The sequence below is a fragment of the Amblyomma mixtum genome, chromosome 2 (assembly GCF_055824585.1).
Source record: "Amblyomma mixtum isolate Tamu chromosome 2, ASM5582458v1, whole genome shotgun sequence".
Classification (NCBI taxonomy): domain Eukaryota; kingdom Metazoa; phylum Arthropoda; class Arachnida; order Ixodida; family Ixodidae; genus Amblyomma; species Amblyomma mixtum.
Window position 1 is genome coordinate 114,802,462 of NC_143013.1, and position 27,382 is coordinate 114,829,843.

Here is a 27,382-nt window from a genome sequence, read left to right on the forward strand (position 1 = left end):
CCAGTTTCAATGCGCCTGTTCATGACCGTGTCTTCACATCGTCTCAGCGCCCATCCAGTTACGCGCCACCACGGAACGACTCCCCTGCCTCTGACCGAAGTCTGACTCCACCTCCGCACCGCTCTCGCCGCTCGCCTTCTCCCCAACGTCGTTCCCCACCGTCCCCGGGAAACTAGCGTGTGCGGCCGATGGAGGTGCGGTCGCCGGATCATCGATAGTGCCAATTCCTCTGCCCATTGTTATGTTAAGGAACCGCCTTGAAGTTTTAGTGGACGGTATTTCCGTCATGGCTTTAGTGGACACTGGTGCCACGGTGTCAGTGATGAGTTCAACTTTCAAGAACCGCCTGGGTCGTAAAATAATGTTCGCTTGGGATCGTGCTGTTGTATTCCGGGGTGTAGGGGGAGAATCATTGGTTCCGATTGGTATTTGTTTTGTGAATGTAGTGATCGCTGGCCACATGTTCCGAACTGAATTCACGGTGCTCCCTCGTTCTACGCATGACATCATCCTCGGTATTGACTTTTTGCACCAGTGCGGCGCTACTCTCGACTTCCGCAGTGGTGGCATATCGTTAAGTCCTGGCCTTCGGTCAGCTCTCATAGAAGCCTCGCCAGTGGTTGCCCAAGTGTTTTCTGTCTCTGAAGATACCGTCGTTCCAGCAATGTCTGCCATATTCGTTCCCGTTGTGTCCTCGCGCACGATTTCTGATGCCTTCGATGCTGTGGTGGAACCTTGTTCCCTTAACTGTGCAAAGAAAAGTGTGCTAGTACCCCGCAGCGTCGTCCATGTGACCAAGGGCCATGCCACTCTTTGGACTGTCAATCACTCCAACGAACCTGCAGTATTGCCATGTGGTTTAAAACTTGCTGGCTTTGAAGAACGTTTTTCTGTACCAGTTGCCGCGATCACTGACAACGTGTCTCGTCCAACTAGACGCCGCGATCTGAGCGACTCTCAATTCCTAGCCATGGTCAACAAATCCCTACCCACTAGCGACCGCCAGGTACTAGTGGCCGTTCTTATGAAGCATGCTGACGTGTTTGACTTTGGTCGCGACCAACCACCGCCGATTCCAGCTTCCCGTACCCATCACATGATCAATACTGGATCTGCACAGCCGATTCGACAGAAGCCATACCGCGTCTCGCCTTCCGAACGTCAGATAATCGATGAACAAGTCCGTGACATGTTGCACCGCGGCATCATTCAGGAATCCTCAAGCCCGTGGGCTGCTCCAGTGATCCTTGTCAAAAAGAAAGATGGCACTTGGCGATTTTGTGTCGACTACCGCCGGCTTAACACTGTCACAAAGAAGGATGTTTGCCCGCTCCCGCGCGTTGATGATGCCATTGACTGCCTCCACTCAGCCTCCTACTTTTCCTCGGTGGATCTACGGTCCGGGTACTGGCAGATCCCGATGCACCCGCAAGACAAAGAGAAGACAGCATTCGTGACACCTGACGGGTTGTATGAATTTAATGTTATGCCTTTCGGCCTTTGCAACGCTCCTGCCACTTTTGAACGATTTATGGATACGCTTTTACGTGGCCTGAAGTGGCAAGTTTGCATGTGTTATCTGGACGATGTTGTTATTTTTGGTAGGACCTTCGCCGAACATAACAGCCGCTTAGCCATTGTCCTAGACTGCATAGAGAGAGCGGGCCTCGTGCTGAACTCGAAGAAGTGTCGCTTCGGTGAACGCCAAATTACTGTGCTTGGTCATCTCGTTGACAAGGATGGCGTCAGACCCGACCCGCAGAAGGTTGAAGCTGTAAGCAGTGTCAAAGAACCCAAATCAGTGAAAGAGCTTAGGAGTTTCCTAGGACTTTGCTCATATTTTCGGCGTTTCGTTCCCAAGTTTTCTGATTTAGCCTACCCGCTTACAAGTCTCCTGCAGAAAGACACCCCTTTCCACTGGACTCCCGAATGCGACTCCGCGTTTCGGCAGCTCAAGTTTCTCCTCACCTCGCGGCCAATATTACGTCATTTCTGCCCGACAGCACCGACTGAACTCCACACTGACGCCAGCGGCATCGGCGTGGGTGCTGTGCTTATCCAACGCCATGAGGGCAATCAACAGGTTGTCGCTTATGCAAGTCGCACCCTCAGCAAGTCGGAACGCAATTACACTGTAACAGAGCAAGAGTGTCTCGCCGTTGTTTTCGGCGTACAACGGTTTCGTTCGTACCTTTATGGACGTGCTTTTACAGTCGTCACAGACCACCATTCTCTGTGCTGGCTGGTCAATCTACGCGACCCCTGCGGTCGGTTGGCCCGCTGGGCGTTACGCCTCCAAGAGTTTAACTTCAAAGTGTCTTACAAAAGTGGCCGCCAACACGCCGACGCAGATTACCTCTCGCGGCTGCCGCTCCGATGATGAAAACTTCGACGACTATCTCGCTGCCGTTTCCCAAGAGTTTCCAGATCTTGGCACTTTCCAGACGGAACAACGCAAGGATCAGCACTTGGCGCCGCTTTTTGCCGCAGCCCGTGACCCGACATCCGCAAGCCCTTTCTGCATTCGCGACGGTTTACTCTATAGAACGAATTACTCGCCTGGAGGTGCGCGCTTTCTCCTCGTCGTTCCGGCTACTCTGTACTCCTCTGTTCTGCAGGCAATGCACGATGACGTCACGGCTGGGCACTTGGGGTTTGCCAGGACCCTTAACCGCATCAAAGAACGTTTTTACTGGCCAAAAATGCGTCATATGGTTCAGCGCTACGTGGCCACCTGCGTGCAGTGTCAGCGGTTCAAGCTTCCCACGACTTCTTCGCCTGGACGCCTGCATCCTGTGCCACCTCCAAGCACGCCATATGAACAAGTTGGACTCGATCTGCTCGGCCCGTTTCCCCGCTCGTCCAACGGTAACCGCTGGATTATAGTGTGCGTTGATCACCTCACCCGTTACTGTGAGACCGCCGCCCTACCTTGCGCCACCGTTGCTGAGGTCTCGCTCTTCCTTCTTCGCGCTGTCATCCTCCGGCATGGACCTCCTCGAGTTGTTATCAGTGACCGCGGTCGCCAGTTTACGGCAGACATTGTGGAAGAGCTTCTGCGTCTTAGTTCATGCCATTTTCGCCACTCGACGCCGTACCACCCCCAGACGAATGGACTGGTTGAACGTACCAATCGAACACTCACGACCATGCTGGCCATGTATGTCGATTCCCGCCATAAGAACTGGGACGACGTGCTTCCCTTCATTACATACGCCTATAACACGTCGAGGCATGAAATAACTGGTTACAGCCCATTCTTCCTCCTTTATGCCCGTCCGCCTCGAAGCTCCCTCGACAGCATCTTACCTTTCTCTCTCGACACCGAGCCTTCTATTGCCAACACTCTATGTCGCGCTGAAGAAGCCCGTCGGATTGCCCGGATACGCACCTTGGCATCACAGCATCGCTCTAAGCAGCGTTATGACCGCCGGCGCAAGGATGTCTCCTACCTGCCCGGTGACGTTGTATGGTTGTGGACGCCCCTACGCAAGCGTGGTTTATCAGAAAAGCTGCTATCCCACTACACAGGCCCGTTCATCGTTGTTGCTCGCCTCAATGACCTCAACTATGTCATCTCTCCCCAATCAACGCAAGGACGCCGCTCAAGGACAACCCAGGTCGTGCATGTCGCACGGCTGAAGCCATTCCACTCTCGGGATCCCGATTGATTCACTGGCCCGGAGGGCTTCGTCTGCGAACGGGGAAATGTCACGTGCTGCGCATGGGCTCTGAGGAACAAAGAAGACGTGAGGCGGCTGGAAGAAGAAGAGAAAGTCCAGTATCCTGCCGCCGGCGCACCAGGCTCTTCTCGACCTGCCTTGTAAATAGTATTTGTAAATAGAACCTGTAACAATATATATATATATATATATATATTTCTTCTGCTTTTATAATCGATGAGCTTTAAGCGGTAACATATTCAGTAATATTCTTAATCGAACAACAGCACAAAATAAATAAATAAATTAAAAATCCCTCCTGTCCCTTGGTTTCTGTGGCTGTTGGCTTCTCTCATATTTATAACGAGCCCCTCATCACCCCTCTCTTGTCTGCTTAATTAGCGAGGGCCTCGGTTCTGGCAGCCTTGACGGCATAGGAAGCATAAGAGGGTTCTCACACAGCTTCCACTCTCGACCTTCGATGACGTTCTACGTCACATCAATCAATCAATCAATCAATCAATCAATCAATCAATCAATCAATCAATCAACTTTATTCAGCATTTTTGTCCTGAAACAGAAAAGAAATGCTAGGGTAGGAGCAAAAAGCCACAAACTCAGTAGCTTAACGAGGCTCCCACCCCTAACTCAGGACGTGCTACGTCCGCCGCTTAAGAGCGAGGGTGGCGCTGGTGAACACTCTAAAGGTTAGGTTATTTGTAAACATAAATACCCCCGAAAGCAGAAGAATTGACAGCCATCGCCGTAGCTCAGCGGTTGAGCACCGGACGCGTAATTCGGAGGTCGTGGGTTCGGATCCCACCGGCGGCATGTGGTTGTTTTTCTTCTGCTTTTCTAATCAATTAGCTTTAAGCGGTAACATATTCAGTAATATTCTTATTCGAACAACAGCACAAAATAAATAGATTAATTAAAAATCCCTCGTGTCCCTTGGTTGGCTTCTCTCATATTTATAACGAGCCCCTAATCCCCCCTCTCTTGTTTGCTTAATTGCTTAGCGGGGGCCTCGGTTCTGGCAGCCCTGACGCCATAGGAAGCATAAGAGGGTTCTGACACAGCTTCCACTCTCGACGTTCGATGACGTTCTACGTCACATCCGCGGTAACTCAGGACGTGCTACGTCCGCCGCTTCAGAGCGTGGGTGGCGCTGGTGAACACTGTAAAGGTTAGGTTATTTGTAAACATAAATACCCCCGAAAGCAGAAGAATTGACAGCCGTCGCCGTAGCTCAGCGGTAGAGCACCGGACGCGTAATTCGGAGGTCGTGGGCTCGGATCCCACCTGCGGAATGTGGTTGTTTTTTCTTCTGCTTTTCTAATCAATTAGTTTAAGCGGTAACATATTCAGTAATATTCTTAATCGAACAACAGCACAAAATGAATAAATAAAATAATTAAAAATCCCCCATGTCCCTTGGTTTCTGTGGCTCTTGGATATATATATATATATATATATATATATATATATATATATATATATATATATATATATATATATATATATATATATATATATATATATATATATATATATATATATATATATGAGAAACGCTTCATTTAAGTAAACATTTATTGGGAGTCGACGCTTCCTACAGGGCGTGTCCGAAACGTCGCCTCCCAATAAATGTTTACTTAAATGAAGCGTTTCTCAATTTCGCATTTTACCTCTAGCAACCAAGTACGTTTACCGTTTTGTGCTATTTACATATATATAATATGTGTACGAATGGTTGGCGACAACATGCTTGACCCCTAAAAACCTGATCATTTATGCAGTTATGCAGGCATGCTTAACCATAATCAAACTGGAATTGATAGCTGTATCTACCTTTTGGAACCAACTTACGTCTCGACTCGGCACGACCACTCCAAGAAGGTGCGCGAATACAATACTAACACAAACAGTTTTTCTAAATCATTCTTTCCACAAACTGTGAAAGACTGGAACTTGCTGCCGGAAGAGTGCGTTTCAGTCTTTTATAATCGCGATTTTTACTGTCGACTGTATTCCTGACAATCTAATCTTTTCCTACTATTGTTCAAGATTTTTGTTACCTTAATAATGTTCACTTATTGTTTTGTTTTACTTTGATGTTAACTTCGCTTAATGTTCTTGTTGCTTTTTGTGTGAAAATGAATACGTTGTTTTGAAACTGTCTCCCCTGCAATAATGCCTTCGAGGCGACGCAGGTATTCTGTAAATAAATAAATAAATAACGTAGAAGAGGAACATGCAAACACAGTGTAAAATATCAAAAGCGGTAGTGCTGTGTTTGTACAGCAACCATAGCCCTTTCCGGGAAAAGTATCCACTCATGAAGGTTGTCAGGCAACCAGTGAAGACCCCTCCGGCTCTATTCACCACGTGCTTAAAGGGGTACTGTGAGAACTGGATTTAGAATACTTCGGCAGAAAAGCTAGCAGATTCGATTTCCCGATGATATGTATGCATGTGTTTGATATGACTGTACGGCCGCTAATCATCTGTTTATACCTACTGACGTAATGTCCTTAAGGGACTTTTAAGGGTCTATAAATGATGATAAATGATGACGCAGTTCGGCGGCAGTGCGCTAACCACACCTGTCTAAGGAACGTTCTCTGCTCTCTGCTTTTGCAGATCTTCTGCACGCCGCATCCTGCGCTACCTGGCAACGAAAACCCGTTCGCCGTGTTCCAGACAGATAGCATTCTGGAAGCAAGATCATCGCTTGCAACGCCATACCTACGTCACGGAAATCTACAGGGGAAGAGGCTATCAGCGCTTCCGGAGCCATTCACGGCATAAAAAGGCATCCGCAACGAGCCCACCACGCAGTTCGGCGGCAGTGCGCTAACCACACCTGTCTAAGGAACGTTCTCTGCTCTCTGCTTTTGCAGATCTTCTGCACGCCGCATCCTGCGCTACCTGGCAACGAAAACCCGTTCGCCGTGTTCCAGACAGATAGCATTCTGGAAGCAAGATCATCGCTTGCAACGCCATACCTACGTCACGGAAATCTACAGGGGAAGAGGCTATCAGCGCTTCCGGAGCCATTCACGGCATAAAAAGGCATCCGCAACGAGCCCACCACGCAGTTCGGCGGCAGTGCGCTAACCACACCTGTCTAAGGAACGTTCTCTACTCTCTGCTTTTGCAGGTGAGAATTACAGTGTGCAACTGTTTCTACCTTATGTATTTTGTCTGTTATTGTGGTGCACTGCTGCCGAATACTGCCCTTGCTGCATGATGTGTTAGAATGGGGAAGGGGAACGTGAAAAACGCTGGAAAATAGTATGAAAAAGAAACCACAGATATGAAGGAGCTGCAAGAGTTGGTAACCGCATTTGAAAATTTTAAGCGTGATTTCAGGGCTGAAATGCGCGAGCTAAAAGACAGCGTTTCATTCTGCACTGATGTTTGCACCGAAGTGAAGAACACGGCCGATGAAATAAAGCAGCTCAGGCAAGAAATGCAAGAAATGTTCAGACAGAACCAGGAACTGAAGGCAGAAAACGAACGCTTAGCGCGCAAATGTGAAGACCTTGAGCAATATCAACGATTGAACAACCTAGAAATCAAAGGTGTTTCCTCCGGAACTGATCCCCTCACTGTGGTTAAAAAGATAGGTGACCATATTGGTGAAAAAGTTGATACTGCTGATATCGATGCATGCCACTGGGTCCGTACGCAGAATTCAGATGTGCAAAACATCATCGTGCGGTTTGTGCGCAGAAGCAAGCGAAATGACATTCTGAACAAATGCAGAAAAAAAAGAGTTGATACCACTGTGCTGGGTGATGAAACGGGAAAACCAATTTTTGTCAATGAACACCTAACTCAGGCAAACAAGGTATTGCTTTCTGCTGCAATCAAGAAAAAGAAGGAAAACGGTTGGAAGTTCGTTTGGACTGCAGGCGGAAAAATACTTGCCCGTAAAGAAGAACATGGGTCGGCTATTCAAATCGCTAGTCACGCGGACCTGGCCCTGATTACTGCATAAGAGTAGCAAGCGAAACACCAGCAAACACACCAGCACACCACAGGTTAAGCATGTATAGCTACTATAGCACCCAGGAATTCAATAACCAGCACAGCAACACAGATAGTACTTTTTCCGCAATGCATGTGAACATTCGAAGTATTAAAAAAAAGAGTGACGATATAAATACGTTTCTCGAACCGTTCAAAATAAATTATGACATCCTGGCCTTTTCCGAGACATGGATTACAACTCCTGATGATGCACCACTTTTCTCCGGCTACATTCCTCGGCATGTATATCGCGAACACAAGAGAGGCGGAGGAATCTCTGTATATTTTAAGGAAACACTCACGTATGAAATATTACAAGATTTCTCATTTATATCACCAGATATTGAATGCCTAGGAGCACGAGTTGGGAAGTTTGTGATCTTAGTTGTGTATCGTCCTCCAATGGGGCACAAAAGAAACTTCTTGCAATTTCTTGACACGTTTTTTTCCTTCGTTGGTGCAAAACAATATTCATGCGTTATTCTGGGAGATATAAACATAGACCTTTCTTCCAATGACTTGCACGCCAGCGAACTAAAGACTCTTCTTTCTACATACGATTCCGAAAACAGCATACGCATGCCAACAAGAATAACCACACAGAGTGCTACACTGTTAGACGTATGCGTAACAAATTTAGAACCTCATGAATTTTATTCTGGAGTGCTCTCATCTGACTTGAGCGACCACTTGCCATTATTTTTTATTGCGGTAACCCAAAAGAAAACCAGGAAAGACCCGGATGCGCTGCTTCATACGCGTCGAAAAATCACTGATGAAACTCTGCAGCGCTTTGCGCGTCTGATAGAAAGAGTTGACTGGAGTGAAATCTATAAACAAAAAGACGCTAACAAAGCCTTCGATATATTCTTCACCTTGTTACGTTCCTCGTATGATGTGGCATTTCCAGAAGAAAACGTCATTTCTCGTAGAAACAAAAAATTCCGAAAACCATGGATGAATTCACTTCTTTACAGCCGCATAAAAACAAAGGACAAAATGTACCACGAATTTTTGCACAAAAGAGACCCAGGTTTATTTTTGAAATTTAAAAAGTACCGGAACGCACTAACATCCGATCTGAAGAAAGCTAAGGCAGAATACTTCCATAGTAAATTCGATAGCATAAGAGAAAATCCTAGAAAGGTGTGGGATGCAGTAAATACACTCACTGGAAGAACTAAAAAGTGTTTAAATATTACTGAAATCACCATTGATGGCAAGATTGTGCGCGGTGATGCTCTCGCCAATGCTATGAACATGCATTTTATTAAAGTAGGCTCGAATGCCTGTACAACAAAGAATTGCACTGATCAGTCAGTATCGACCATAACACCGTTATGCGAGTCAATTTATATGCGCCCAACAACTCCTCACGAAGTAGAAATGTTAATAAACAAGCTTAAAAGTAATGCTGCTGCTGGAATCGATGTCATCGGCCCGATTGAGTTGAAGTATATATCCGCTGTGATATCCGTTAGTTTGGCCTTTATTATAAATCTTACGTTGTCCACAGGAGTCTTTCCACAAAAGTTAAAGGTAGCAAGAGTCACCCCTATATATAAAGGCGCGGGCCCTGAAAACTTAGCAAATTACCGCCCTATATCCGTCCTGCCAACGCTTTCAAAAATTTTTGAAGGTGTCATTCATAACCGATTAGTGTCATTTTTTGATAAACAGAACATTATTACAGAAAGTCAATATGGTTTTCGAAAAGGGAAATCAACGGAGCAGGCTTTGTTATACATTAAGGATAAAATAATTTCTAACATTGAGGATCGAAAATACACAGTAGGACTTTTTCTCGATATTAAAAAGGCGTTCGATTCTATCCAATACAACATCTTACTACACAAATTATCTATGTACGGTGTACGTGGTGTTGCCCTGCAACTTTTATCTTCTTATCTTTATGATCGATATCAAATAGTACTCATTAATGGCTCAAGTTCATCACAGTTAAAACTAACTCAGGGTGTCCCACAGGGATCGATATTAGGACCGTTGCTCTTCCTCGCGTATATTAATGATATTGTGAAAATACCTGAATCACCAGAGATCATTATGTATGCAGATGACACTAATATTTTTTTTCACATCGCATGAGATAACAGCACTCGAAACCAAAGTAAATAACTACCTAGTGCACTTGTCCAGCTGGCTGAAGGAAAATATGCTAGAACTGAATTCAAAAAAGACAACATTCATCGTATTTCGCCCAGTTAACAAACCACTGCACAAAAGAATAACACTTAAGTTTGATGACCAATGTCTTTCCTTGGTTAAAGAACAAAAATTCCTTGGCGTATAGTTCCAGGAAGAATTGTCATGGACGCCACATGTGAATAATCTAACAAATGAACTAGCACGAACCGTAGGATGTTTATACAAAGTAGGGCACATAATTCCTCTATGGCTAAAACAATTGTTGTACAACTCCCTGTTCTATTCAAAACTAATATATGGGATGATGGTGTGGGGAACCACAACAAAGGGTAATTACAATAAGCTCATAATACTGCAGAAAAAGATATTACGTTGTTATGAAAATTATTATGGACGTTACCAGCTCCTACAAACTTCTCCTTTGTTCTTAAAATATAAAATGCTGAGGGCTGACCAGCTATACTACTATAAACTACTTCAGTTCGTACAACTCCGGAAGCTGCACATTTGCGACAGGGAAGAAAACTCCACTTATCCTTTCCGACACAATAAAAGACGCATACCAAAAACTAGAACCAATTACGGTAAACAAACAGTTCCTTATCAAATGGCTTCGATTCTCAATAAACTTGAAGGTAACTTGAATTTCGCATCTAATATTAGCACATTCAAAAAGCACATTAAAGATGTCCTAATAATATCAGGTGTTTTGTACGGGGAGTGACGAGTACATATGACATGCATACACAGGATGTATCCTTCTCTTGTACTATGGTTTTTCACTTTATTTTTGTTATAAGTGTCCTTCAATGTATTGTCTACTGAACAAAATCTCTGTATAATATCCTTGCATTTTTTTTTTCTACTTATCATACTGTGTTAATGTTGTGATTATAATGGCATACTTTACCCACATTTGTTTCAATTATGTGACTTACCTTCTTGTTATGCTCAAATTTGTATTGCACTTCCGTCGACTGCAGAGGGACAGAGGCCTCGTCAGGCACCACAGCCTTTAGCCTCTGCCCCTGCAGCAGATGCTGTAACTGCTCTGCTGAAATAAATCTTTTCAATCTTTCAATCTTTCAATCTTTTCAATGATGACGTTGACTTTCAAAGTAACTCAGGCCGCAAATTGTAAAACACAATCGTGGGCCTTGATAGGGAAATCATGACGGCGGGTATAAAATTTATTCTGAAGAACTTTAAAGTAATGGTCAGCAGCCTTGGAAGTGCACCACAGCTGGGAATGGTAAGGAAATAAGTCTACTTGGGGCAGGGCATAACAAGACATCCGGACAACGAAATTGGAATACATGCTAAAACAAGGACAGAGAGCAATGCATTGTGGAGGCACTCCCAGTGATGATTTGCAGTTTACCAACATCCCTCAAGAGGAAAGTATGTAAGAGTTGTAACATGCTGTCACTAACCTACGCAACAGAAATGCGAAGGCTAACGAAAAATGTTGAACCTAAATTCAGGACAACAAAGGAAGACACGGGAATGAAAATGATTGGTTAACTTTAAGAGACAAGCAGAGCCGAACGGGGCAGAACAAAATGGACTGAAAGATAGTGTAATTATATCAACCAGATTTGGATGCGGAGCCGGCATGCAATGCAGTACCAAGCTAACCGATATTTTCATATGGTTGTGGAACAGATTACAAGAGAGGGAATGCATAGCAGAGCTTATTAATTTCCAATGCATTGGAGGAGGGCAAAAAGTTGGGCAAGTTGGTAAACATTCATCATGGGTTTCAAAGCACGACAAGACGGAGACGAAAGGAAAAGAACTCACACGACAAGCGCTTGTCGTGTGTGTTCTTTTCCTTTCGTCTCCGTCTTGTCGCGCTTTGAAACCCATCATTAATTTCCAAGGTTACCGGTTGAGATTAGAAAGTTTCCTGAGAGGAGGCGGCCACCTGAAACACTACAGGATAAATTGCAGTGATGTATATCAATAAAATATGTCTAAGTCTTGCAGTGCTGCAATCAGGCTGATGTAGGTAATGACCGCAAATGAGGTGCCTGGTATTAGTGTGTATGTACGGATAAACTGAGTGTAAAAACAACCCTTTCAAGGTGCTTTAGGTGTGGGCTAGATGGGACCATAATAAGCTAAAAACGCCTAGCTTCCCTTTTAGTCCAAGCCCAAGAAACCCCGTGTAAGGCCTAAGGGGTAAAATATTTACGTTGGCTTTAGCTTCCTGCTGGCCAGCATACGTTGGTTTCGAGAAGCTGTGTACATTCCTTGGCAACTCACTGCCTTAGGATGTATGTACTATCGGGGACAAAAATGGTATACTCCACTTGGCGGGAGCCGGAGCAACGGAGAACTGCGGAATTTAGGCGACCCAAAGCACGAAACATTGCAACGAGCCAAGCTACACGCCTGCTGATAATAAAGGTCCCGCATTGGCTGTCTCGATCCAAGATGCCGCCTGTAGATGGTGTTCCAACGCAGTGTTGCGTTGCTCCGGCTCCTGCCGCGCAAGTATACCACTTTTGTCCCCGATAGTACATACATTAGCTAGTGGGAGATTTCATGGATTGCAACTACCATATTTGCAGTGTGCGGAAGGAGTACGGTCATTGTTGTTAAGCTACAGCTGCCGGATATTTAAAGCTGATCTCATAAAAACTAAAGACGGATTACGCGGCCTCTGTTAGAGGCGCGCCGTGTTATAATGACGATTTTGCCAGGAGCGACTGAACATACCACTAGCAGCTTGCAGCACCACTACCAGCAGCTAAACATCTGCCATTTGATCATTCTTTTTGTAAGAAATTTGCGATGAAGCCTACCAGTCGCTTTGTGAGCGAAGGTCGGAATGTAACAGAGCTCATCGTATCCTTCGGTAATAAGTACTAAATTATGATGTGTAGGCTCACTCCCGTCAGCATAGTAATGTTTAAGAGAGTAATCATATTGCCTGTTTGTGTGAAATACTCTGAAATTGATATTTCGGTTTTTCTTAGTCGTTTTTTTTAATACCAATTATAGTTTTATATTTTCTAGTGGCAATATGTTGAAGTTACAGGGTTGGTGAAAAATTCGCAGGTCACAGGCCAAGCTCACTATATCTGTATGGTGTAGGAAAAGCATGACGCTCACTTCTAATACTCTGGTAATTCCCGAGTTCTTAGTGTCCTTCTATAATACTCAAAAACAGATCCTATGGTTTGAACTTTTGGCCAACCCTGTACATGCTCTTTGGATATGCATCAATCAACGTGTTTGTTCTGCCACAATGACAGCTAAAACGGCGGGCTCCTACGACGACATTGAGAATAGAGGCCAAATGGTTAGAGACGTTAACAAAACAAGTTGAGCGGAGCTAATTTGAAGCGATCGCAAAAGAATGCATAATATACTGGCAGCCGGGTACTTCGAGCACATTTAGCTTCAGTAATCTTGAGTGCACCGGTCGTGTGGTACCTGAACTTTATAGAGGGCATAGAGATGATATTTCCTTGCTCATTTCGCTTCCCTTTTTCCAGGTGGCGGGACATCTATCCAAGTGGGCCTGAAAGAATTGACGAAAAGGGTCGCAATCGCCAAGACCCGCTTTAGAAATGTAAAGTTTGCTGCATTTCTAATCTCAGACGGTAAGAATTCCTATATTTATTTATTTATTTATTTATTTATTTATTTATTTATTTATTTATTTATTTATTTCAGGTTCCTTCATGGCCCTTGGAGGGCATTAGAGAAGGCAGTGAGCGGTTACAAATTCGTACAGAATATATACACAACGGGTTATTTAAAACAATAGCTAACGCGTGTATTTAGCAGCATCATTACACAAGATTTCGAAGTGAAGAGAATACAAGTAAACAATATTGCAAAAAAGTATGAAGCGCGAAAAAACTTTACGTTTGAGAAACAAGAGTATACAAAGTAGTGTTAAGGCATAAAGTCATTTAGGAGTACTCATAACACAAGCTATAATACAAAGCAATGACAGCACAGTTAGCAACAATAAGCGGCAAAAATAACGAAAATGCATGTTTAAAATTGGCGAAATCGCTCTATACAGGATAGCAACGTGAAAATAAATAAAATGACCATTTTATCTCAATCAACTACAAAATGATCCCGCAACTGTTTTTTAAATTCTTCAATGTTGTTAGTAGTAAGTAAGGCTGCAGGTAGGTGGTTCCACTCCGATGACGTCCTGGGAATGAAAGATGCCAAGCAAGCAGTAGTGCGGCAAAGTGGGATGCCGACCTTGTGCGGATGATCAACGCGTGATGAAATGTATGTAGGTGGAATGAACAATGTTCTTTTTAGGTATTTGTTCGTGTGAAAAATTTTAAAGGAAAGGCTCAGTCGTGACACTTTTCTGCGCGTCTCAAGGGGTGGTAATGACAATGCATTTTTCATGAGTGTCACGCTATGTGAACGATTATAGTCCGAAAAAATAAAACGGGCTGCTCGATTTTACAGCTTCAAGAGCTGTTATCAATGATTTAGTTTGCGGGTCCCAAATTGAAGAAGCATATTCTACCTTAGCACGCACCAAGGATTTATAGAGAAGCAAGAGAAAAATTTCTTTTTAGGTATCCCAGCATGCGATTAGCGTTGGCGACAATGTGGATGACATCATCATTCCAAGTGAGGTTTGGGGTTAGATGCACACCAAGATATTTAAACGATGTAACTGGTGCTAAAGATGTATTGTTAATAAAATAGACTGGAGTATTATCCATTTTACGACGTGAGAAACGCATCACTTTGTTCGAACAGTTTCTGCGGACGCGTGATATTGCAAAGCTGCAAGAATTCAAGCGGTTCAGAAACAAACTTAGCTCTGACTTAAAGAAAGCCAAGTGTAGATTCTATCAACATGAGTTCGAAAAGTGCGCAGATAACCCCCGAAAAACATGGAAACAATTCAATGAACTAAACGCCAAGCACGTTTCTGGTATACCATTTGAATTAGTTATAAATGGAGCCACTTATTCGGAGCAAAACTTAGTTAACCTTATCAATGATCATCTAGCTAACGCAGGTGCTGGAAACTTTTCATCTCTTTCATTGCCTCACAGCAGTCTGGAGAGATATATAGGGCAGGCGCTGCTTGAAAGTGCATTTTTAACGCCCACTTCTGAGGATGAGATAAACCTTATAATAAACTCGTTCGATAACCGATCGGCAGCTGGCCACGACGACATTAAAGCCGCACCTATAAAAGAAACTGCCCACTTAATCTCAAAACCGCTCGCTTACATCTGCAACCGCATACTCGCTTCGGGAATCTTTCCTGAGAAAATGAAGATAGCTCGTGTCGTCGTCATTCACAAGGGAGGAAAATACAGTGACCTGAACAACTATAGGCCGATTTCAGTTTTGCCTCTTTTTTCGAAAGTGATTGAACGTGTCATACACAAACGCCTCAACAACTTTTTTGTTGCAAAAAACATCATATCAACAAAGCAGTACGGGTTCCAGAAAGGAAGATCAACTGAAATGGCTCTCGTACAAATAAAAAATAAAATAATTAAAAATATTGAGGATAAGCTGTACACCGTTGGAATATTTCTAGATTTTCGCAAAGCCTTCGATTCCATCAAACATCATATTTTGCTAAGAAAACTGGAAATATGTGGAATTAGGGGCATAGCACTTCAACTCATGCGCAGTTACCTTGAGTCGCGTTTTCAGTTCGTATGCCTACATGGCTACAAATCAAACCCAAGGACTGTAAAATATGGTGTACCGCAAGGATCTATATTAGGCCCTTTGCTCTTCTTGATCTATATAAACGATATAGTTAACATTCCTCAAACTGATGACATAGTATTATATGCAGACGATACGAATGTATTCTTCTCTGGAACAAATCTTAATGAACTTGAAAACACTGCTAACACGTGGCTATTAAATCTTAGTGTATGGCTAAACTTAAATAGTCTTGAACTCAACGAGAAAAAAACTAAATTTATGCTTTTTTGTGCAAAAAACAAACCAATAGATTACGATTTTAAGCTTCGCTACGGCTCTTGCTACCTTGAACGTGTCAGCTCCCATTCCTTTCTAGGAGTTAAATTCCATCACAACCTAGGCTGGAGCGACCACATAGACCACACCCGTGTCAAGATAGCGAGAGCTATTGGTATGCTTTCCCGGCTTCGAGATCTTATACCTTGCTCGCTGAAAAGACAGTTGTATTTCTCTCTTATCCATTCTCGCATCAGTTATTGTCTTCTTATCTGGGGTACTTGTAACAAAACTGACTTAGAAAAAATATCAGCGCTGCAGTCGCGTGCAGCTCGGTTACTTTTACCTGCAGGAAACAACACAAATAGTTGCTCGGCAAATACACAGTCTCGAATGATCCCTGTGAAAATCATGTATGAACTCAAAATATGTGTGTTTATTTATAACGAAATAAAAACAAATTACATTAATTTTTTTAACACGTACCTAAACAGATCTACTGGTTACAGCTTGCGTCAAACTTCTGTTGTGGTAAATAGGCCTCGTACTAACTACGGAACACAATCAATTGAGCATCAGATCATGTTGATGTGTAATTCTCATCCGTCTGTAATAGATGCAGCTAAAAATAGTTCCACGCACAGGGGTTTTAAACGCATCTGTTCGTCTTTCTTTTTGTCTAACGTTGTGTCCTAACAAAATGCTTACTTCTGGTTCCGTTTGATGTAACCCTGCTGAGGGGAGTTCTGTGGTGCGGTGGCCTCATAGATTGTTCATAGTAGGATGTCGTGCGGTCTGTGTGGCATATCGTGCGGTCTGTATGATATGCCATACAATTCGTATGATATGTCGTGCCGATGGAGTGGTATGTCGTGCAGATTGTGTGGTGTTCTTTGGTGGATGGTCTGTGGGGTTGTTGCGTCGTAGAACTTTTTTTTTCAGCAGGGAATGCTGTATCGGTTCGAACAACCCTAATGTATTGCATTACTGTACCATTTTTGTATATGATTTAGTGTGTATTATTATTTTATTATCTGTATATATTTACAAGAACTGTTTATGATGCGTCTGTTTTGTAAGCGATGGCAAAGACAGCCTTTTGTTGTGGTACAATGCAATACCGCTCCTGCTGCTGTACCCAGGCGAGGACAAGACCCAGTCAGGAGGTTTAGCACCTCCTTTTGTCTTGCCTCGTGGGCAATACCTGTATGTTGCCCGAAGGAGAAATAAACAAAAAAAAATTAGTTTCATTAAGGGCCATTCGCCAATTAGAGCACCAGATAGAGACTGCGTCCAGGCCAGCCTGTAGCAATTCAACGTCGTTAGAATTCTTAATCACATGAAAAACAGCACAGTCGTCAGCAAAAAGTTTCATAGAACAGAAAAGGTTGGAAGGTAGATCGTTAATGTAAACAATTAAATGTAAGGGACCGAGCACCGATCCCTGCGGCACACCAGGTGTTACTGCAATTAACAAAGAGTTGTGATTGTTAGCGTGCACGAATTGTGATCGGTTCGTTAGAAAGGATTTAATGCACGCCAGTACGTTAGGGTCAATATTCAGTTTGCTGAGTTTATAAAGAAGCAAGCTGTGGGGCACTTTGTCGAATGCTTTGCAAAAATCTAGAAAGTTACAGTCGACTTCACAACCGCGGTCAAGAAAACATTGAATGACATTAGTTAAAGTGAGAAGCTGTGTTTCGCAAGAAAAAAATTTAGGAAAGCCATGTTGCATAGGGGTGAAAAATGAGTTGTTTTCAAGAAACTTTACCAAGTGAGAATATATGACGTGCTCCATGATTTTACAGCAAATGCTTGTTAACGATATTGGGCGGTAGTTAGCTGATGAGTGCTTGTCACCAGATTTGTGGAGTGGAACCACCTTACCTACCGTTCAGTCTTCTGGTAACCTGCCGAGCTCAATGGACTGTTCGAATATTTGAGATAATATGATAGCGCTGTAAACTTTAGTGTTCTTGAATATTTTAGTATTAATATTGTCAGGGCCGCAAGATGAACTCAGTTTTAGGTTGTCAATGATATTAATGGTACCAAAAGAATCAAACCTTATCGGATCCATTCGAAACTCAATGTGATATTCGTAATAAGGGAACGTTGCATTAGAAGTGCGTGAAAAGGCTTTCCCAAAAGTTTCATTTAGAATATTAGCACAATTAGAAGCTGGAACAGGATTTGATTGCGAGACGTGAATTGAAATATCTGATTGGTCTTGCTTATTTATGATGCTCCAGAATTTTTTGGGATTGCTGGTCAACATTGAAGGCAATATCACATTAAAAGTTCTCTTTCGTTTCCTTCAATGTTATTTTGTAGCTTTTGCTAATTTCTTTTTAGCTTTTAGGATTGCTAGTCAACATTGAAGGCAATATCACATTAAAAAAGTTCTCTTTCGTTTCCTTCAATGTTATTTTATAGCTTTTGCTAATTTCTTTTTAGCTTTTAGGATTGCTAGTCAACATTGAAGGCAATATCACATTAAAAAGTTCTCTTTCGTTTCTTTCAATGTTATTTTGTAGCTTTTGCTAATTTCTTTTAGCTTCGACCAAAGCTCCGGTTTACCGGAGGACTTCGCTTTCCTAAAGATTCGTCTCTTCCTATTATCGATACGTTTTAATTGCCGGTAATACCACGGAGAATGAAGGTTCGTTGTAATGTTTATCTGTGGGATGTGTAAATCTATAAGTTCCTGCAGTTTATTCCTAAATAAACACCATTTAATGTCGTCTGAACGTTGATCTAAGTTTGTTAGAAAACTGTCGAAAAAATGCGCAAGGGCCTCATTTATAGTTGAGAAATTAGCCTGGCCGTAATTGTATATAACTTTCTTTTTACTTCGCATTTTGAACGACGGTAAGTTCTATTCGATTGAAAGTAGAGAATGGTCACTTATTCCTGGCAAGTAATTAATGTTGGAAACTAAATGTGGCGCATTGGTTAGCAATAGGTCCAATCTATTGGATATGGAATCTGTCAGTCTTGTTGGCTGAGTAATTACCTGTGGTAAACAAAAGTCGGAGCAGACCGATATAAAATTTGATGATTATGAAGTACTGGCTGTTGGGCTAAACGTGGTGCATGTACTCGACGGCGGTCGATAACAAGTACAAAATACTAGCTTATGAATACAAACTGTGATTTGAACACAAGTGAATTCGAGCGGAGTGGCAACATCGAACTGCAAGCATTTCAAGTCTTCAGAAACAGCAATCAGTACCCCACCCCCTCGCCGGAAGGAACGATCACAGCGAAATACCGAAAAGCGTTTTTTTAGTGCAAAAGATGTCTTCGTTTCGAACGGAATCACTTAGCCACGTTTCTGTTAAGATAACGATATCAGCGCAAGTAGTGTCAGTAGCGGAGGACAGTTCATCGCGATTTCTAATGGCACTGCGTATGTTCGTGAAAAGGACAGTGACGTTATTAGGCCCTTGGTCGTTTGTGCTATTTATCTCTTATCTATGCAGAATCAGTAGAATCATGACGAGAGTTTGCGACCTGTGCAGTCGAAGCATGTGTGTTACTTTGTTCTCTGACACTACTGGTGACTGGACAGTACATGTAACATTTGTTGTTTAAGAGAAGCTTGTAGCGAAGCTTGAATAAATTTCCTGGCGCGGTTTGCTGAGCAAATTCGATTAGTTTTTTCCTAGCGTGTAAAGTGGGTGGGCAGAAGTCTTCAGAGACTACAACGTCGGAGTCTTTCAACTTTGATTTAAAGCTAAGCACTTTCTCCTTTGATTTATAGTTTGTAAATTTAGCAACAATTGACCTAGTTTTATCTGGCTTAGCTATACCAATCCGATGTGCTCGGGAGATATCACTGGCAGCAGTATCTAACAACGTTTCCTGAAGAAGCACATTCCTAATTTTATCTTCGGATTCCTTCCATGTTTCACCTGCCACATCTGGCCTACCGAGAAACACCAGATTGTCCCGCAGCCGCGGTGGCTCAGCGGTTATGGTGCTCGGCTGCTGACCCAAAAGAAGCGGGTTCGATCCCGGCCGCGGCGGCTGGAATTTCTTTGGAGGAGAAATTCTAGAGGCCCGTGTACTGTGCGATGTCAGTGCACGTTAAAGAACCCCAGGTGGTCGAAATTTCCGGAGCCCTCCACTACGGCGTCTCTCATAGCCTTAGTCGCTTTGGGACGTTAAACCCCATAAACCAAACCAAACCAGATTGTCCCTCCGGGATCTATCCTCAAGATCATTCAATCTAGCTTTCAATGCTTCATTTTCTTGTTTTAGGGCGTCGGTAGTAACTGTCAATGAGGATATGTCATCCCGACAGGAATCGAAGCTTGACAATTTGGATTCAACTGAACTGAGCAGAGTCGAGATGTTGGCAACTTTTTCGTTCAGCTCCTTCTGATTAGACTTGATGCTATTCATAGAGTCAAGGATTTCGGACTGACTTTGCTCAATTTTAGTTGAACGGACTTGCAAGTCACGCAGGATATTTACTATTGAAGCGTAGTCATCTTCATGTGACGCGCCTTGCAATTGGTTATTGTTGCCATTACCTCTTTACGGTCCAGGATTTTCCAGAGAAATTCATAAGCATTCTGCATAAGAACTTGTGGGCATGGGAGGACAACAAGAAAAACATCATCAGAACGTTTTAAAAGCCCATAGCTCACCTGGAAAAGGTAGAAACAGAGCGCGTTTTTCAGTCGCATTGTTGCGTCACTCCCACGCCCACTCAAGTCCGTTGAAGGGCGACAGGCGTTTATATGCAGGTCGGTGGCAGTTGTCGATGTCGGTGCGGCTAGTACTTCACGGCCAGCCATGAAAACTTGCACCATGGTGGCGTTCCACGGGGCATCAGAGAGCTTGAAAATTCCTTCTGGTTGGTCTAAAAGTTGCGTCGAATTAACTTGTCTTTGACACTGCGGTGAGCTTGCGCACGCACCCAGGAAAGTTGCGAACTGGAAAAGGAAGAAACAGAGCGCGTTTTTCAGTCGCATTGTTGCGTCACTGCCACGCCCATGTACCTGATATCCGGGCTAGAAAAGTTTTGCAAGTGTAAGCACGAAAAGAAGTGAATAGCGTGATATCATTGAGCCATATGCCGAATTCAGTGTTAGAATAAAATTATTTCTCGTTACACTGTGCTGCGACCACTTCACCTAGCCAAATATATATACATACTAAAACGTGTAAAGCTGCACTAGTAGAAACAGTATAGAGATTTACAGCCGGGATGTGGTTAATCACACAAAACAGTAACAAAATACCACTTTTAAGAACACGTCAATGTAAACCGAATTCCATTTAGGTGAAACGCAAAAATGCCCTTGCGCTATAAATTTTCAGTGAAGGTTGATACACTTTATGCGCGTAAGACTAATCCGCAGTCCTTCACTAAGGCGAGACTTGAGACCCCTCATTCCAGATAGTGTCATCTGCGTTAACGCGATTAGCTGCTGTCCAGTCGAAGTGAACCGAAAACAAAAGAGCTATGCGCTGTTTAAAAACGGTAATACAAAAAAATTGCCGACGATTACGTTACTACCTAAAGCGAAATTTGAGCGCAGCTCATCAGCTGTTCCAGCTTTTCGGTAGATTGAGGCAAAGAATTCGAGCAAGATATGTACGTACAATGACAGAAAACTTGCCATTTTTCACACATATTCCCTCTTCAAGAAACACTCCAGTAAAAGCTCTTGATTGTCATGAAGGAAGCTTTGTGGGCGGAGGAATAGATTGATATAGGCTCGACTTGCTGCACCAATGCATGCTTCTCAAAGACGTGATCTGCGCAAGTATTTCGTGAGGTTGTCAAAACAGTGGAAGCCGTTACGAGCTAGGGGAACGAGATTTTCTCCCGCATAGGTAGTAGGAAACTCACGCTTGTCTTTATATCTACATTAAAGTCCCCAACCACCCTGCCACCCTGGCAGGTGGCAGCGTTTCTGGCACAACGTTGTCAATGCCAAAGCATGCAGCGCACATCTGCCACAACCGCCACGTAGCTTAAGGTACGATTGAGGTGTCCACTGTCCCAAGAGGGCAGTTATGCAGTTAAATTGGCTTCATATCATGGCTTCCTTCTGAAACTTATGTAAGTGGCTTGCTGCGGTTTATGAGCATTAATTTCTGTTAAACTGCTTTAATCTCATTCTCTGAGCAAACATCTTATTTCTTGCTCGAATAGCTCGATGACAATTGCCTAAACAGAGTAATGGAATAGACTTCACCTTTACATTTACCCAGGAACTTTGATGGGGCAAACACATAGATCTGGTTTCTAACAAACTCCTTAACGGCTTGGGTACTTACACCACAATTGACACGCTGCACATTAGATCCTAATATAAATAGAAAACTCTACTCAACCCAATCGTTCAGTACTGCTACAATGTTTGGAAGCTGGATACGTTTTGAATGCAAATAAACTGGAATCAGTTGAAAAAAATGCTGTCCGTTCTGTATTGCACCGACATGTCAGAAATTCTACCGTCTTTTCATCTCTTATATCTGGGGCTCAATTCACCTTCCTTAACTGAGCGCAAGAAATGTGTTAAGAGTTTGCCCACTCTGAGAGTTGAGTTACTTGGCATCTATTTGAAAATTTTAAACGATCGTTATTAAGAAGTTGATCTGAATTAAACGTTTCGTCCTAAGCCTTGCATAACTGCAGCTTTTCTCCGCCCCTTTTAGAGTTTTGGAAATCCGCTGCTGGACCTATACCTGCACTGCCTCTGCAAACATTTTGAGATTCTATGATTTCTAGCTGACACAATTTACTGCACGTTTTCTTATGTTTTCATAGTATGAAATATGCTGCTGATTATTGCCATTTCTTTGTCCATTTTCATCTCCTCAGGCTATAGCCTCAGGCGAGGCTGGCATGTGTGAAATCGCAATGAAATAAATTCTGTAGTGCTAAAGGGGCTCGCAGAAATGCGGCAGAGCTTCAGTGATTCAACAAGGTCACACAATATAGTTCCGGATGACTAAATGAATTTAAATATGCAAGTTAGCGACTGACATTTTTTTCCAACACGCAGGAAAGGCGAACATCGGCGGACAAGCATATAAAGAAGCTGATTTCTTGAAGAAAATTGGTGTGGAGATGTACTGCATTGGAATCACTGGACAGCGGAATGACGAGGCACTCAACAGGCTGGCCTCCAAACAAGACAATGTGTTTACCCTACGCGACTACGATGCCCTACAGTGGCTCGCCGAGAAGCTCACCGGTGGCATCATAGGTGAGGAACTTAATAGCCTATCGCTTTGTTGTAACAAAGCGCTAGGTGCAGCTGAAATAAGTTCGGCCTTGTATCCCATCTCGGACTCTGCACGAAAACGGCGTGGTTCATTTGAGCCGTTGCAGCTGGTTGTGTTCAGCCCTTGCCTATACTATAAGCTGTGAGCAGTACACACGGGCAAAAAAGCGGATTATTAGTGAGTGTTTATGACACGTTCCTTTTCCTTCACAGAAGAAAAAATTATTCGTCAGTGCATCATCTCGAGCGGTGGTCAATTAGATCTCATAAGGGCTTAAGGTACGTGCATTTAGCATTACTGTTTAGTGTTCGTAATTCTTCTGGTTTCATTATTGGCGTCTGAGGATCAGCTTTTTCACTATGCCGAATATAAACATGACTGATTTCTTTGTGCTGCTTTGATTTTGGTTAGTATAGGAAAAAGAAATGATGTTAGCATATCTTACGAAGGTGTTTTGAGTTAACAGTCTAGTTTGAGAAGAGTGTAGTGGCTGGTGTCTAAGAAACAGGAGTCTTTCTAGAGCTGTTAAACTAATTCCGTCTACTTGTGCTCTCCGTCCGAGGTGAGAGCTTATTTGGAGGCTGATATATTTATGATGAGTGACCGAAGTTACCGCTCTGTCATTAATAATGTATGGAAAGTCTTATCTGTGTTTTAGTCTTGTCGTTAAGGAAGCAGATTTAGTTGGGTTGAGTCTCCTCTGTCACTCGGTGGACCATTTTGTTAGTTTCTACTTGTCAAGGCTTTCATGATGATCAGTTGTGTTGATTTCACTATAAATGGCTCATTGATCTGCGATGAGTTCGATGTTAACATTAAGTTCAGTGGTAAAGGAATGAGAAAATTTTAAAGCATCATATACTATTTGTAACATGCTAAAGCCATAACTATGATACTTGTGCCCACATTTTAACCGTAGCGAGGACTGTTGATTGAAATCAGAAATAATGATAAATATTAACCTTAGACATCGTGGGAGGGAACAGCGCGAAACAAAACGACGGACAAAGTAAGAGGACACAAAGACGAGCGCTGTTTCCCTCCCACGATGTATCAGTACAAACTCGCCCAGTTATCCATCCTTCTTCATATTAACCTTAGCCTGAAACTTTTTCAAGGTATGATGCATAGTTCTACGAACTCGGTATTTATACTCACTTACAATCGTACGCAGAAAGAGCTTATGAAAGCGTTTCTACTCGTTACATCGAACTGAGTGACGAAAACCGCAGTCAGTAGCTCTCCGCATACTCGGGAAAAAACTTTGTATGCGAAGTTTCTTTTAAACAACGCGTAATTTTTTGTGCTTACTCTTCTATGAGCGATGATATATATCAATACGATCCACCTCTCCAAATGTGCGGCACGCTCTAGTTAAAGTTGGTTTATGAGGAGATATTTCTAACTATACTCTAGCATTGATTGCACATGAAAAGAAGTAGCATTCATAATTAAGTGAGACGGCCTGAATATCAGCGAATCGAAAAGCAAGGTTATGCGCAGCTATGTTAACGTTAGTTTAATTTCATTCGGTACATTAGGAGGCAATTTTACTAAGGCAAATTTGCAAAATTTGTGCCTTGCACAACCAAAGTGACCAACACGCACTTTTGTTCCACACTGAAAATTTTTCAATAGAGTATAATTTTTATTTCCTAGTGAGAGAGATGTTATATTACGTAACACTCAGTTTGAATTTGTATACATTTCGGCACTGCATTTCTTATTTTATTCTACTTTTATTTAGGAACACCAAAGAACAACATAAATGCTTCCTCTGCTCCCTGCAAGGGGCCATGTCCATGTGCGCAGTAATGAAGTCTACATGCGAAAAACAATTTGCATGCAAAGCTAAAACAGACTCTTACAGAGTGGCGGTGAAGTGGGAATAGTCGGTCTCATGATCTGAACTGGCACCTACAGTATATATAAAACCTGATTTGCACTCGCAGCAGAATCGTCCAGAAGCACTGCGAAAGGCTTCACGTGTAATGTTTGATTACTTCGTGGTGTTTCGATGAGGCGGAAGAGGAGGTGTTGGCATGAACTTTTTGGCATGAACGGCAACTAAGGCCGCTTGTTCGGTAATGCTCAGGAAAGGTCAATGCGCTATGATTTTCCACAATGAGCAAAACATATTGTCTTTTATAAACAGTGATGCGCATACGAGTGCACCGAAGCAAATTGACTTATCCGCCTAGAGATTAAACAGATAGAAGCCGGAAATATATTGGCTAAGAGTCTGCGGGCGAAAGTTCTGGCTCTCAATAGGCCGTTAGGCCACTCTAGCCGGCATAACTCAAGTGCGGGAGAAAACTTCTGTTAGGCCAAGAAAATATCGGTATTATCGGAATTTAAACCGAAATGACTGACAGGACAAGGGACATGTTCCAGATACCATTGAAACCCATTTAAACGATAGTGAAAAATTTAAGTTTCAGAACAAAGACTCGAAAGAGCCAATTGAGTCTCTGGATTGCAGATGCGACAAAGCAGAGAGTAATCATCGCTGAAGCGGCCCGTTCCTCTGCCTGCTTCAGCATAGAGGACAACAGCCGCTTGGGGAGCAAGGCCTCCTTTTGAACGGCAGCCAGACATTGACGCAGCACTCGCTCGCAATAAATACCATTAACTCATCGTCAAGCGAAAGTATGCACGCGTGTACACTTGTAGGAATATAGATTATCTATGATGCAGTTATCACTGTGTTGCATAGTGAAGAGATCCTCCGCTCTATAGTGGTGATTCTGATTTTGCCTATATCCGTTCGCCTTGAGCGAACAAATAAACAACCAGGGTTTGTTCTTTACTGAAATACTCCTGTTAGCGCAAGTAAACTATTCATGATTCGTCACAAAACGTCATAAAAATATTTCACATTGCATTGCCGCTACGATCTGAATGCCCGACTTTACCATGTGACGCAGCATTGGTTTTCTGTGGAGATAATTGTTACACAGCTCATACTCACTCCGGTAGCTTTATGAAGGCTATGTCTGGGTACTGATCCTATGGACGCTGGGTGAAAATCCCATGGACGCTCGGCTGCCACATTTCAATGCTGATGAAATGCACAAATGCTCATATAAATTGGCATAGATACGGCCGTCAACTCAGAAGAAGACAGGCGTGCCACCGTCACTCAAAAAAGTCGAGCAACCAAATGGTAAATCAAGTATCTTTATTGAATGCCTCCATCCGCCCACATTCGGTTGGCCGGATGAGATTCTGAAGTTCGGTAAGACCTGATGAGCGCACCTGCACCATGAACGAACACATTGGCCATGAATTTCAGGTACCCTTGTATAGCAGAGGACTTGGTCCAGCTGACGATAACAATATGTGAATAAGCAGGCAGTAAACAACAGGCTGATCGCCTCTTCTTTAACAGGGTGAATGATAAGATGCTTCTCTGATGCACCGCAGCCACAACAGGACGCAGCACCTCTAGTTGTTGGCCCTCTTGAACGCGAAGCTAACAATATTGGAGAAAATCTAGAAATGGTGGAATCGTCCAACGCTCGCCAAGTACCGAGTGCGAGGAAGTAGATTATCCGCTCTTTCACATGTCTGAACGGAGCGGCCACGTCGGAGGAGGCGTGAGTAGATCAGTGAATTCTTCTTCATCCGGACTACTGCTCCGCAAAAAAAGCTTTCAGTCATGATGTGGGGCACCCAGCAAGCTCGACAGTGCGAGTGGAGCAAAAGTTCGTCCATTGGTCGCAGAAGGCTGCCACAGAAATCCAATGAGGAACGTTTTTATGTTAACAAAATGTCAATAGCTAAAAAAATGCAAAGCTGAAAGTTGGGCAAGTTGGATAGCATTCATGATGTAACAATAGCGCAAAAGGAACACGAGGGACGGAAAGGAAACCACGCAGACAACGACGTCGTGTCATTTTCGTCCCTCGTGTCCTTTTGCACTATTGCTGCTAAAAATGCAAGCCTGCCGAGGGGGAGATATGTGGATATATTGATTGTTATAGCCATATTTTGTGATATATGAAAAAACGACTGATTTGATCTGCTACTTCCCATTGGAAATGCGCTTCTACAGTTTTTCGTGTTATGTTGTGCGCATTCCAGAATTACTTGGCGCATCGTGCAGGTGAGCGCGAGGGAGCGCCAGAACACGGAGAGACAGAAAACACGTACACATGTACAGCGCAGAACTTCCAACTTTTATGCGACAAATGCTTCGAGCATTACCTTTTACACGCTCTAAACAACCACCACATGACACAGCCGGAATCAAAACAGATAAGTAATGACAGTTACGTATACATGATACGCGGACCCGTCAGAGAGCCAAT

At 43.2% G+C, this 27,382-nt stretch overlaps 2 protein-coding genes across 11 annotated transcripts in view; one reads left to right on the top strand and one right to left on the bottom strand.

Annotated features, from left to right (window-relative positions):
• LOC149360639 (complement factor B-like) overlaps window positions 1–27,382 on the top strand; it is a 182,368-nt gene that overhangs the window by 98,250 nt on the left and 56,736 nt on the right. Inside the window, exons 9-10 of the mRNA XM_089572423.1 lie at window positions 13,373–13,480; window positions 22,847–23,050. Coding sequence (XP_089428549.1) covers window positions 13,373–13,480; window positions 22,847–23,050 — 312 coding nt within the window. The remainder of the gene's footprint in view (window positions 1–13,372; window positions 13,481–22,846; window positions 23,051–27,382) is intronic.
• Window positions 1–27,382, bottom strand: part of LOC149360640 (uncharacterized) — a 164,098-nt gene that overhangs the window by 36,425 nt on the left and 100,291 nt on the right. For 9 of the 10 annotated variants that reach the window (XR_016288863.1, XR_016288859.1, XR_016288858.1 and 6 more), the window contains one exon: window positions 20,474–20,761. Coding sequence is in view for 3 of the 10 variants with exons in the window: in XM_089572430.1 (XP_089428556.1) it covers window positions 20,474–20,761 (288 nt within the window). In the remaining 7 variants the exon portion in view is untranslated. Of the gene's footprint in view, window positions 1–13,146; window positions 13,399–20,473; window positions 20,762–27,382 lie in introns of those variants that run through there. The other variant, XM_089572429.1, reaches the window with a different exon arrangement.